The sequence below is a fragment of the Pelophylax lessonae genome (assembly GCF_965119305.1).
Source record: "Pelophylax lessonae genome assembly, chromosome: 3".
NCBI lineage: Eukaryota > Metazoa > Chordata > Amphibia > Anura > Ranidae > Pelophylax > Pelophylax lessonae.
The window spans coordinates 307,722,992-307,737,699 of record NC_138770.1 but is presented as its reverse complement, the minus strand read 5'-3'; the positions used below and the strand labels follow the sequence as shown (position 1 = coordinate 307,737,699).

The 14,708-nt window shown below is 35.3% G+C and overlaps 1 protein-coding gene across 1 annotated transcript in view; it reads left to right on the top strand.

The window, feature by feature from the left end:
* Nucleotides 1–14,708, top strand: part of LOC309550515 (titin-like) — a gene marked incomplete at its 5' end in the record, with an annotated part of 297,613 nt that overhangs the window by 48,485 nt on the left and 234,420 nt on the right. Inside the window, 9 exons of the mRNA XM_082250877.1 lie at nt 401–658; nt 1,701–1,958; nt 2,833–3,090; nt 4,130–4,387; nt 5,436–5,693; nt 6,737–6,994; nt 8,035–8,292; nt 12,542–12,799; nt 13,824–13,953. Of these exons, the coding sequence (XP_082107003.1) occupies nt 401–658; nt 1,701–1,958; nt 2,833–3,090; nt 4,130–4,387; nt 5,436–5,693; nt 6,737–6,994; nt 8,035–8,292; nt 12,542–12,799; nt 13,824–13,953 (2,194 nt within the window). The remainder of the gene's footprint in view (nt 1–400; nt 659–1,700; nt 1,959–2,832; nt 3,091–4,129; nt 4,388–5,435; nt 5,694–6,736; nt 6,995–8,034; nt 8,293–12,541; nt 12,800–13,823; nt 13,954–14,708) is intronic.

Sequence of the window (14,708 nt, the reverse complement as noted above, 5' to 3'; positions counted from 1 at the left end):
ATATATATATTTAAAAAAAAAATTGAAGTGAATATTCACAAAATTTATTGTGTGAAGATTCTCAAATCCTTTAGTAAATCAAGCAGTGTCACACTATTATATGCATGTATAACTCCATGAAAAAAATCCTCACTTTTTTTTACTGAATAACATTTTGATATGATCTCCTCTGCTAGACAATTCGACCATGAACATATAGTATAGGTAGTCTTAAGACAGATAGGCACTATAAAATTTATCACCTGCTTGAGTGTAATCTCAAACAAATTGTGAGATGACAAATGTGAAAACTCACAAAAGTTGATCACCTTATTGAATACAGAGTCAAACAGATTGTGAAATGACAAACGAATGTGAAAACGCTGCTGGAGACTACAACTAATACTTGTGTAATTTGTAGAACCTGAGGTTGTAAAGAACCTAAAAACACAGAATATCACCACCACTTCTATATCTCTGAGCTGGGAAAAACCAGATGGAAATGTCAGTTCATATAATATCCAGATCCCTGAAGATCCAGCTTTTGATAGGAATGTGACTACAACCTCTGACACAATTACGGGCTTCACTCCTGGAAATTATTATACCTTCCTGGTCTCTGCTCTTGTTGATGGTGGTAATGTAAAGGGAGCTCCCAATATTACAACGGACTACACAAGTAAGTTATCAGAATAACTATTAACGGCATGATATTCCATAATATAAAATAAATAACTGATGCTACTAGTTTGTATTGGTGGGGCATTTCAGCTATATTTTGGAATTGCCTTAAACTGGAGCCAATTAGAGATTAGTGTGCCCACATCCCAAAATCAATACATACGACAAGAAAAACCCTCTGAAAGGGACTTTTAAGGGCAATAGGAAGAAAAAGGTATACATTTTAAAAAAGTATGGGGAAATACAGAGAAGGAGAAAAAAGGAAAAATTTCTTAAAAAAATATAAAGTTTATTACATGAAACATACAAAAAATCACATGAATCCAGAGAGATCCTCCGGAGTAGCTAAAACAATGTCATGGGGTTACACAATATCATTCATAACACCTGACAGTAGAGAAGAGCATATTCTGAAAAACATAGACAGCAGAGACCCCATTTAGGAAAACAGCACTTTCTTAGGTAGTGTGCACTGTGTTTATCTCTCTTTAGCGTAACTGTTGAAATGCTGGAATAAAATGTGTAAGTAGGAAAATGTTGTGTAGAACAATAAGAATTTGCAACTTAAAGAGTTAGTAATCTTCACAAAATAAATCATTCAAATATTTACTTTAATTATCCAACAAAGTGTAGATAAATATCTATATATTTAAAAAAAATTGAAGTGAATATTCACAAAATTTATTGTGTGAAGATTCTCAAATCCTTTAGTAAATCAAGCAGTCACACTATTATATGCATTTATAACTCCATGAAAGAAATCCTCACTTTTTTTTTTTTTACTGAATAACATTTTGATATGATCTCCTCTGCTAGACAATTCGACCATGAACATATAGTATAGGTAGTCTTAAGACAGATAGGTACTATAAAATTGATCACCTGCTTGAGTGCAATCTCACACAAATTGTGAGATGACAAATGTGAAAACTCACAAAAGTTGATCACCTTATTGAATACAGAGTCAAACAGATTGTGAAATGACAAACGAATGTGAAAACGTTGCTGGAGACTACAACTAATACTTGTGTAATTTGTAGAACCTGAGGTTGTAAAGAACCTGAAAACACAGAATATCACCACCACTTCTATATCTCTGAGCTGGGAGAAACCAGATGGAAATGTCAGTTCATATAATATCCAGATCCCAGAAGATCCAGCTTTTGATAGGAATGTGACTACAACCTCTGACACAATTACGGGCTTGACACCTGGAAATTATTATACCTTCCTGGTCTCTGCTCTTGTTGATGCTGGTAATGTAAAGGGAGCTCCCAATACTACAACTGACTACACAAGTAAGTTATCAGAATAACTATTAACGGCATGATATTCCATAATAAAAATTAAATAACTGATGCTACTAGTTTGTATTGGTGGGGCATTTCAGCTACATTTTGGAATTGCCTTAAACTGGAGCCAGTTAGAGATTAGTATTCCCACATCCCAAAATGAATACATACAACTAAGGATGATCGAACTTTTGAAAAGTTCGGTTCGACCAGAACACCCGAATTTCAGGAAAGTTCGGTTCGGATTCCAGAACCCCATTGAAATCAATGGGACCCGAACTTTTGGAAAACAGCACTTTGTTAGGTAGTGTGCACTGTGTTTGTCTCTCTTTAGCGTAACTGCTGAAATACTGGAATAAAATGTGTAAGTAGGCAAATGTTGTGTAGAACAATAAAAATTTGAAACTTAAAGAGTTAAGAATCTTCACAAAATAAATCATGCAAATATTTACTTTAATTATCCAACAAAGTGTAGATCAATATATCTATTAAAAAAAAAAAAATGAAGAGAATATTCACACAATTTATTGTGTGAAGATTCTCAAATCCTTTAGTAAATCAAGCAGTGTCACACTATTATATGCATGTATAACTCCATGAAAAAAATCCTCACTTTTTTTTACTGAATAACATTTTGATATGATCTCCTCTGCTACACAATTCGACCATGAACATATAGTATAGGTAGCCTTAAGACAGATAGGTACTATAAAATTTATCACCTGCTTGAGTGTAATCTCAAACAAATTGTGAGATGACAAATGTGAAAACTCACAAAAGTTGATCACCTTATTGAATACAGAGTCAAACAGATTGTGAAATGACAAACGAATGTGAAAACGCTGCTGGAGACTACAACTAATACTTGTGTAATTTGTAGAACCTGAGGTTGTAAAGAACCTAAAAACACAGAATATCACCACCACTTCTATATCTCTGAGCTGGGAAAAACCAGATGGAAATGTCAGTTCATATAATATCCAGATCCCTGAAGATCCAGCTTTTGATAGGAATGTGACTACAACCTCTGACACAATTACGGGCTTGACTCCTGGAAATTATTATACCTTCCTGGTCTCTGCTCTTGTTGATGGTGGTAATGTAAAGGGAGCTCCCAATATTACAACGGACTACACAAGTAAGTTATCAGAATAACTATTAACGGCATGATATTCCATAATATAAAATAAATAACTGATGCTACTAGTTTGTATTGGTGGGGCATTTCAGCTACATTTTGGAATTGCCTTAAACTGGAGCCAATTAGAGATTAGTGTGCCCACATCCCAAAATCAATACATACAACAAGAAAAACCCTCTGAAAGGGACTTTTAAGGGCAATAGGAAGAAAAAGGTATACATTTTAAAAAAGTATGGGGAAATACAGAGAAGGAGAAAAAAGGAAAAATTTCTTAAAAAAATATAAAGTTTATTACATGAAACATACAAAAAATCACATGAATCCAGAGAGATCCTCCGGAGTAGTTAAAACAATGTCATGGGGTTACACAATATCATTCATAACACCTGACAGTAGAGAAGAGCATATTCTGAAAAACATATACAGCAGAGACCACATTTAGGAAAACAGCACTTTCTTAGGTAGTGTGCACTGTGTTTATCTCTCTTTAGCGTAACTGTTGAAATGCTGGAATAAAATGTGTAAGTAGGAAAATGTTGTGTAGAACAATAAGAATTTGCAACTTAAAGAGTTAGTAATCTTCACAAAATAAATCATTCAAATATTTACTTTAATTATCCAACAAAGTGTAGATAAATATATATATTTAAAAAAAATTGAAGTGAATATTCACAAAATTTATTGTGTGAAGATTCTCAAATCCTTTAGTAAATCAAGCAGTCACACTATTATATGCATTTATAACTCCATGAAAGAAATCCTCACTTTTTTTTTTTTACTGAATAACATTTTGATATGATCTCCTCTGCTAGACAATTCGACCATGAACATATAGTATAGGTAGTCTTAAGACAGATAGGTACTATAAAATTGATCACCTGCTTGAGTGCAATCTCACACAAATTGTGAGATGACAAATGTGAAAACTTACAAAAGTTGATCACCTTATTGAATACAGAGTCAAACAGATTGTGAAATGACAAACGAATGTGAAAACGTTGCTGGAGACTACAACTAATACTTGTGTAATTTGTAGAACCTGAGGTTGTAAAGAACCTGAAAACACAGAATATCACCACCACTTCTATATCTCTGAGCTGGGAGAAACCAGATGGAAATGTCAGTTCATATAATATCCAGATCCCAGAAGATCCAGCTTTTGATAGGAATGTGACTACAACCTCTGACACAATTACGGGCTTGACACCTGGAAATTATTATACCTTCCTGGTCTCTGCTCTTGTTGATGGTGGTAATGTAAAGGGAGCTCCCAATACTACAACTGACTACACAAGTAAGTTATCAGAATAACTATTAACGGCATGATATTCCATAATAAAAAATAAATAACTGATGCTACTAGTTTGTATTGGTGGGGCATTTCAGCTACATTTTGGAATTGCCTTAAACTAGAGCCAATTAGAGAATAGTGTGCCCACATCCCAAAATCAATACATACAACAAGAAAAACCCTCTGGATGGGACTTTTAAGGGCAATAGGTAGACAAAAGTATAAATTTTAAAAAAGTAAGGGGAAATACAGACAAAGAGTAAAAAGGAAACATTTCTCAAAAAAATATAAAGTTTATTACATGAAGTATAAAACAAATCACATGAATCCAAAGAGAACCTCCGGAGTAGTTAAAACAATGTCATGGGGTTACACAATATCATTCATAACACCTGACAGTGGAGAAGAGCATATTCTGAAAAACATACACAGCTGAGACCCAGCTGAGACCACATTTTGGAAAACAGCACTTTGTTAGGTAGTGTGCACTGTGTTTGTCTCTCTTTAGCGTAACTGCTGAAATACTGGAATAAAATGTGTAAGTAGGCAAATGTTGTGTAGAACAATAAAAATTTGAAACTTAAAGAGTTAAGAATCTTCACAAAATAAATCATGCAAATATTTACTTTAATTATCCAACAAAGTGTAGATCAATATATCTATTAAAAAAAAAATGAAGAGAATATTCACAAAATTTATTGTGTGAAGATTCTCAAATCCTTTAGTAAATCAAGCAGTGTCACACTATTATATGCATGTATAACTCCATGAAAAAAATCCTCACTTTTTTTTACTGAATAACATTTTGATATGATCTCCTCTGCTACACAATTCGACCATGAACATATAGTATAGGTAGCCTTAAGACAGATAGGTACTATAAAATTTATCACCTGCTTGAGTGTAATCTCAAACAAATTGTGAGATGACAAATGTGAAAACTCACAAAAGTTGATCACCTTATTGAATACAGAGTCAAACAGATTGTGAAATGACAAACGAATGTGAAAACGTTGTTGGAGACTACAACTAATACTTGTGTAATTTGTAGAACCTGAGGTTGTAAGGAACCTGAAAACACAGAATATCACCACCACTTCTATATCTCTGAGCTGGGAGAAACCAGATGGAAATGTCAGTTCATATAATATCCAGATCCCAGAAGATCCAGCTTTTGATAGGAATGTGACTACAACCTCTGACACAATTACGGGCTTGACACCTGGAAATTATTATACCTTCCTGGTCTCTGCTCTTGTTGATGGTGGTAATGTAAAGGGAGCTCCCAATATTACAACGGACTACACAAGTAAGTTATCAGAATAACTATTAATGGCATGATATTCCATAATAAAAAATAAATAACTGATGCTACTAGTTTGTATTGGTGGGGCATTTCAGCTACATTTTGGAATTGCCTTAAATTAGAGCCAATTAGAGATTAATGTGCCCACATCCCAAAATCAATACATACGACAAGAAAAAGCCTCTGGATGGGACTTTTAAGGGCAATAGGAAGAAAAAAGTATACATTTTAAAAAACAGTATGGGGAAAAACAGTGAAAGAGAAAAAAGGAAAAATTTCTTAAAAAAATATAAAGTTTATGACATGAAACATACAAAAAATCACATGAATCCAAAGAGATCCTCCGGAGTAGTTAAAACAATGTCATGGGGTTACACAATATCATTCATAACACCTGACAGTAGAGAAGAGCATATTCTGAAAAACAAAGACAGCTGAGACCACATTTTGGAAAACAGCACTTTCTTAGGTAGTGTGCATTGTGTTTGTCTCTCTTTAGCGTAACTGTTGAAATGCTGGAATAAAATGTGTAAGTAGGAAAATGTTGTGTAGAACAATAAGAATTTGCAACTTAAAGAGTTAGGAATCTTCACAAAATAAATCATGCATATATTTACTTTAATTATCCAACAAAGTGTAGATAAATATATATATTTTAAAAAAAATTGAAGTGAATATTCACAAAATTTATTGTGTGAAGATTCTCAAATCCTTTAGTAAATCAAGCAGTGTCACACTATTATATGCATTTATAACTCCATGAAAGAAATCCTCACTTTTTTTTTTTACTGAATAACATTTTGATATGATCTCCTCTGCTAGACAATTCGACCATGAACATATAGTATAAGTAGTCTTAAGACAGATAGGTACTATAAAATTGATCACCTGCTTGAGTGCAATCTCAAACAAATTGTGAGATGACAAATGTGAAAACTCACAAAAGTTGATCACCTTATTGAATACAGAGTCAAACAGATTGTGAAATGACAAACAAATGTGAAAACGTTGTTGGAGACTACAACTAATACTTGTGTAATTTGTAGAACCTGAGGTTGTAAGGAAGCTGAAAACACAGAATATCACCACCACTTCTATAGCTCTGAGCTGGGAGAAACCAGATGGAAATGTCAGTTCATATAATATCCAGATCCCAGAAGATCCATCTTTTGATAGGAATGTGACTACAACCTCTGACACAATTACGGGCTTGACACCTGGAAATTATTATACCTTCCTGGTCTCTGCTCTTGTTGATGGTGGTAATGTAAAGGGAGCTCCCAATATTACAACAGACTACACAAGTAAGTTATCAGAATAACTATTAACGGCATGATATTCCATAATATAAAATAAATAACTGATGCTACTAGTTTGTATTGGTGGGGCATTTCAGCTACATTTTGGAATTGCCTTAAACTGGAGCCAATTAGAGATTAGTGTGCCCACATCCCAAAATCAATACATACAACAAGAAAAACCCTCTGAAAGGGACTTTTAAGGGCAATAGGAAGAAAAAGGTATACATTTTAAAAAAGTATGGGGAAATACAGAGAAGGAGAAAAAAGGAAAAATTTCTTAAAAAAATATAAAGTTTATTACATGAAACATACAAAAAATCACATGAATCCAGAGAGATCCTCCGGAGTAGTTAAAACAATGTCATGGGGTTACACAATATCATTCATAACACCTGACAGTAGAGAAGAGCATATTCTGAAAAACATAGACAGCTGAGACCACATTTAGGAAAACAGCACTTTCTTAGGTAGTGTGCACTGTGTTTATCTCTCTTTAGCGTAACTGTTGAAATGCTGGAATAAAATGTGTAAGTAGGAAAATGTTGTGTAGAACAATAAGAATTTGCAACTTAAAGCGTTAGTAATCTTCACAAAATAAATCATTCAAATATTTACTTTAATTATCCAACAAAGTGTAGATAAATATATATATTTAAAAAAAAAATTGAAGTGAATATTCACAAAATTTATTGTGTGAAGATTCTCAAATCCTTTAGTAAATCAAGCAGTCACACTATTATATGCATTTATAACTCCATGAAAGAAATCCTCACTTTTTTTTTTTACTGAATAACATTTTGATATGATCTCCTCTGCTAGACAATTCGACCGTGAACATATAGTATAGGTAGTCTTAAGACAGATAGGTACTATAAAATTGATCACCTGCTTGAGTGCAATCTCAAACAAATTGTGAGATGACAAATGTGAAAACTCACAAAAGTTGTTCACCTTATTGAATACAGAGTCAAACAGATTGTGAAATGACAAAGGAATGTGAAAACGTTGCTGGAGACTACAACTAATACTTGTGTAATTTGTAGAACCTGAGGTTGTAAAGAACCTGAAAACACAGAATATCACCACCACTTCTATATCTCTGAGCTGGGAGAAACCAGATGGAAATGTAAGTTCATATAATATCCAGATCCCAGAAGATCCAGCTTTTGATAGGAATGTGACTACAACCTCTGACACAATTACGGACTTGACACCTGGAAATTATTATACCTTCCTGGTCTCTGCTCTTGTTGATGGTGGTAATGTAAAGGGAGCTCCCAATACTACAACTGACTACACAAGTAAGTTATCAGAATAACTATTAACGGCATGATATTCCATAATAAAAAATAAATAACTGATGCTACTAGTTTGTATTGGTGGGGCATTTCAGCTACATTTTGGAATTGCCTTAAACTGGAGCCAGTTAGAGATTAGTATTCCCACATCCCAAAATGAATACATACAACTAAGGATGATCGAACTTTTGAAAAGTTCGGTTCGACCAGAACACCCGAATTTCAGGAAAGTTCGGTTCGGATTCCAGAACCCCATTGAAATCAATGGGACCCGAACTTCTGGAATCAAAAAACACAATTTTTAAGCCCTAAAACCCAATAAATGCCCCTAAAAAGTTCCTAGGGTTCTGGGTCATGCCCCATTAACTATTAATCACACAAAAAAAAGTTCTTAAAAATTGTCATTTTTGATAAAAAAGGCAATTATTGAAAAAAATTAAAAAAAAAAAAAGAGATTTTTTGATTTTGACTTTAGATTTAGTATCTGGGGGGTCTAAAAGGTGTGCATGTGAAGTTTCAGCTCTGTAGCATGTCCAGAACCATGAAAAAAAAGAGAATTTTTCAGTAGAACAGGGATGTGGGACCCTCCTTTTACACCTATATGATCTTTTTTTTCTGGTTCTGGACATGCTACAGAGCTGAAACTTCACAGGTACACTTTTTAGACCCCCCAGACACAAAATCACACAAAAAAAGTTCTTAAAAATTGTCATTTTTGATAAAAAAAAAGCCAATTATTGAAAAAAAAAAAAAGCGATTTTTTTTTTATTTTTACTTTGGATTTCGTATCTGGGGGGTCTAAAAAGTGTACATGTGAAATTTCAGCTCTGTAGCACGTCCATAACCATAAAAAAAGATTGTTTGTATTAGAAATCTTTCAGCACAGGATGTTGGCTTCGCTGCTGTAAGTAACACCTTGCCGGTTTAAAATCAGGCATTTTTTTGGGTTCTTTGCAGTCAGGAAAAACATCTGAACTTGTGTATAGTGGTACTGTGCACAAGTTCTGATGTTTTGCCTGCCTCCAAAAACTCCCAAAAAATGGCAGCAAAAACACACCTGGGCATTTTTTTTTTTTTTTGACGCTAGCGTTTTTTTTGGCATTTTTTGGGTTCTTTGCAGTCAGGAAAAACATCTGAACTTGTGTATAGTGGTACTGTGCACAAGTTCAGATGTTTTGCCTGCCTCCAAAAACCCCCAAAAAATGGCAGCAAAAACACACCTGGGCATTTTTTTTTTTGACGCTAGCGTTTTTTTGGCATTTTTTGGGGTTCTTTTGAGGCAGGCAAAACATCAGAACTTGTGTATAGTGGTGTATATACACACATACATATATTTATATACACACCTAGACATATATAGGTGTGATAGTAGCAGAAATATATGCTTGCGCTAATGAAATCATTTACACTAATATATTTCTGCTACTATCACACCTATATATGTCTAGGTGTGTATAAACATATAAGTATGTGTGTATATATACCACTATAGACAAGTTCAGATGTTTTGCCTGCCTCAAAAGAACCCCAAAAAATGCCAAAAAAACGCTAGCGTCAAAAAAAAATGCCCAGGTGTGTTTTTGCTGCCATTTTTTGGGGGTTTTTGGAGGCAGGCAAAACATCTGAACTTGTGCACAGTACCACTATACACAAGTTCAGATGTTTTGCCTGCCTCAAAAGAACCCAAAAAAATGCCAAAAAAAACGCTAGCGTCAAAAAAAAATGCCCAGGTGTGTTTTTGCTGCCATTTTTTGGGGGTTTTTGGAGGCAGGCAAAACATCAGAACTTGTGCACAGTACCACTATACAAAAGTTCAGATGTTTTTCCTGACTGCAAAGAACCCAAAAAAATGCCTGCTTTTAAACAGGCAAGGTGTTACTTACAGCAGCGAAGCCAACATCCTGTGCTGAAAGATTTCTAATACAAACAATCTTTTTTTTATGGTTCTGGACATGCTACAGAGCTGAAACTTCACATGTACACTTTTTAGACCCCCCAGATACGAAATCCAAAGTAAAAATCAAAAAATCTTTTTTTTTTTTTTTAATTTTTTCAATAATTGGCTTTTTTTATCAAAAATGACAATTTTTAAGAACTTTTTTGTGTGATTTTGTGTCTGGGGGGTCTAAAAGGTGTACCTGTGAAGTTTCAGCTCTGTAGCATGTCCAGAACCATTAAAAAAAAAAGGATTGTTTGTATTTGAACACTTTCGGCACAGGATGTTGGCTTCGCTGCTGTCACACCTTGCCGGTTTAATAGCAGGCATTTTTTGGGGTTCTTTGCAGTCAGGAAAAACATCTGAACTTGTGTATAGTGGTACTGTGCACAAGTTCTGATGTTTTGCCTGCCTCCAAAACCCCCCAAAAAATGCCAGCAAAAACACACCTGGGCATTTTTTTTTGACGCTAGCGTTTTTTTGGCATTTTTTTTGGGTTCTTTTGAGGCAGGCAAAACATCTGAACTTGTGTATAGTGGTATATATACACACATACATATATTTATATACACACCTAGACATATATAGGTGTGATAGTAGCAGAAATATATTCCTGTAAATGATTTCATTAGCGCAAGCATATATTTCTGCTACTATCACACCTATATATGGCTAGGGGTATATATACAGACATATATGTGTATATATATCCCCTATACACATGTTCAGATGTCATGTCTGACATCAAACATGTCCTCAAAAAAGCACTGACAGTGGCAGCCCCTGCAGCATAAAAAATGCTTGGCTGGTGAGAAGCCATATGGGTGTGCCGAAGCAATTCAGAGAAATGATCATTTCTCTATAGCGGTCACCCTGCTATGGAAGGGTTTGGTCACCCTGCCATAGCAGTCACTGTCAGTTAACCCTACACTACATTACGGTCACCCTGACACTTCATACTTTCCCTACAGAAACTAAATTTTTGAAGCTAACTTAAGTGTAAAGGAGCACTCTAACTACACTAGATATCCCTTTCCTCACACTAATAAATGCTAAATGACACTTTTAAAGTAAAATTAACAGAACAGCTTCCACTCTCTTCCATGTCCAGTATAACAATGCTAGGAATATGGCGGGGGCGATCTTATATATTGGGGGGCGTATTCACTAATGATTGGTCTAGGGACCCCCTAGTCACTCCAATCACATTCCTAGCATTCTCCTGCCCCCTCAATTGGCTTTTGCTAATGGTTCTGGTCCAATCACGGGCTTTTAAAGCCCATTTCCTGAAGCATTGCATTTTGGGCGGTTCTGGTTGCCGAATTCCGAACTTTTTGGGCAAAAAGTTCTAAATTCGGCCGAACCTCGAACACCCAATGTTCGGGCCGAACCGATGGTCGACCCGAACCGTTCGATCATCCCTACATACAACAAGAAAAACCCTCTGGATGGGACTTTTAAGGGCAATAGGTAGACAAAAGTATACATTTTAAAAAAGTAAGGGGAAATACAGAGAAAGAAAAAAAAGGAAACATTTCTCAAAAAAAATATAAAGTTTATTACATGAAGTATAAAAAAAATCACATGAATCCAAAGAGAACCTCCGGAGTAGTTAAAACAATGTCATGGGGTTATACAATATCATTCATAACACCTGACAGTGGAGAAGAGCATATTCTGAAAAACATAGACAGCTGAGACCCAGCTGAAACCACATTTTGGAAAACAGCACTTTCTAAGGTAGTGTGCACTGTGTTTGTCTCTCTTTAGCGTAACTGTTGAAATGCTGGAATAAAATGTGTAAGTAGGAAAATGTTGTGTAGAACAATAAGAATTTGCAACTTAAAGAGTTAGTAATCTTCACAAAATAAATCATTCAAATATTTACTTTAATTATCCAACAAAGTGTAGATAAATATATATATTTAAAAAAAAAAAATTGAAGTGAATATTCACAAAATTTATTGTGTGAAGATTCATAAATCCTTTAGTAAATCAAGCAGTGTCACACTATTATATGCATTTATAACTCCATGAAAAAAACCTCACTTTTTTTTACTGAATAACATTTTGATATGATCTCCTCTGCTAGACAATTTGACCATGAACATATAGTATAGGTAGCCTTAAGACAGATAGGTACTATAAAATTGATCACCTGCTTGAGTGCAATCTCACACAAATTGTGAGATGACAAATGTGAAAACTCACAAAAGTTGATCACCTGATTGAATACAGAGTCAAACAGATTGTGAAATGACAAGCGAATGTGAAAACGCTGCTGGAGACTATAACTAATACTTGTGTAATTTGTAGAACCTGAGATTGTAAAGAACCTGAAAACACAGAATATCACCACCACTTCTATATCTCTGAGCTGGGAGAAACCAGATGGAAATGTCAGTTCATATAATATCCAGATCCCGGAAGATCCAGCTTTTGATAGGAATGTGACTACAACCTCTGACACAATTACAGGCTTGACACCTGGAAATTATTATACCTTCATGGTCTCTGCTCTTGTTGATGGTGGTAATGTAAAGGGAGCTCCCAATATTACAACTGACTACACAAGTAAGTTATCAGAATAACTATTAACGGCATGATATTCCATAATAAAAAATAAATAACTGATGCTACTAGTTTGTATTGGTGGGGCATTTCAGCTACATTTTGGAATTGCCTTAAATTGGAGCCAATTAGAGATTAGTGTGCCCACATCCCAAAATCAATACATACAACAAGAAAAACCCTCTGGATGTGACTTTTAAGGACAAAAGGTAGACAAAAGTATAGATTTAAAAAAAAGTATGGGGAAATACAGAGAAAGAGGAAAAAGGAAACATTTCTCAAAAAAATATAAAGTTTATTACATGAAACATAAAAAAATCACATGAATCCAGAGAGATCCTCCGGAGTAGTTAAAACAATGTCATGGGGTTACACAATATCATTCATAACACCTGACAGTAGAGAAGAGCATATTCTGAAAAACATAGACAGCTAAGACCACATTTTGGAAAACAGCACTTTCTTAGGTAGTGTGCACTGTGTTTGTCTCTCTTTAGCGTAACTGCTGAAATACTGGAATAAAATGTGTAAGTAGGCAAATGTTGTGTAGAACAATAAGAATTTGCAACTTAAAGAGTTAAGAATCTTCACAAAATAAATCATGCAAATATTTACTTTAATTATCCAACAAAGTGTAGATCAATATATCTATTAAAAAAAAATGAATTTATTGTGTGAAGATTCTCAAATCCTTTAGTAAATCAAGCAGTGCCACACTATTATATGCATTTATAACTCCATTAAAAAAAAACCCTCACTTTTTTTTTTTTACTGAATAACATTTTGATATGATCTCCTCTGCTAGACTATTTGACCATGAACATATAGTATAGGTAGTCTTAAGACAGATAGGTACTATAAAATTGATCACCTGCTTGAGTGCAATCTCAAACAAATTGTGAGATGACAAATGTGAAAACTCATAAAAGTTGATCACCTGATTGAATACAGTCAAACAGATTGTGAAATGACAAACAAATGTGAAAACGCTGCTGGAGACTACAACTAATACTTGTGTAATTTGTAGAACCTGAGGTTGTAAAGAACCTGAAAACACAGAATATCACCACCACTTCTATATCTCTGAGCTGGGAGAAACCAGATGGAAATGTCAGTTCATATAATATCCCAGAAGATCCAGCTTTTGTTACGGCCCCAGGAAGAAGGGGGGCCGTAACTCAGGAAAGGTTAGAAAGGTTGTGGTAGTTGGGGACTCAATTATCAAGAGGACAGAGAGGGAAATCTGTAAAAAAGATCGCGTGAACCGAACAGTTTGTTGTTTACCGGGCGCCCGAGTTCGGCACATCGCAGATCTGGCAGACAGATTGTTGGGCGGGGCTGGGGATGACCCAGCGGTCATGGTGCATGTGGGCACTAATGACAAAGTTAAAGGTAGGTGGAGGATCCTTAAGAACGATTTCAGGGACTTAGGTAATAGATTGAGGAAAAGGACCTCCAAGGTGGTTTTCTCTGAAATACTGCCTGTACCTCGAGCCACACAGGAGAGGCAGAAGGAGCTTAGGGAAGTTAACAAGTGGCTGAGGAATTGGTGTAGGAAGGAGGGGTTTGGGTTCCTGGAGAACTGGGCTGACTTCTCAGTCGGCTACCGGCTCTTTAGTAAGGATGGGCTGCACCTTAATGGGGACGGTACAGCTCTTTTGGGGAGAAAGATGGCCACCGAGTTGGAGGGGCTTTTAAACTAGGAGACGGGGGGGAGGGCTCAGAAATAGAATCAGTCAGGAGGGAGCAGAGGACTGAAGGCAGTTGTAGGGTCAATAGCGACAGTAGGTCAACAACATCAATTGGCGGGTCTGTGCGGGAGAACAGCAGACCAAACAGAAATAAACAAAACCGCCAATCACGTTTAACTTCCGTAAAACTAAGAGGGGTATATGCTAATGCCAGGAGCCTA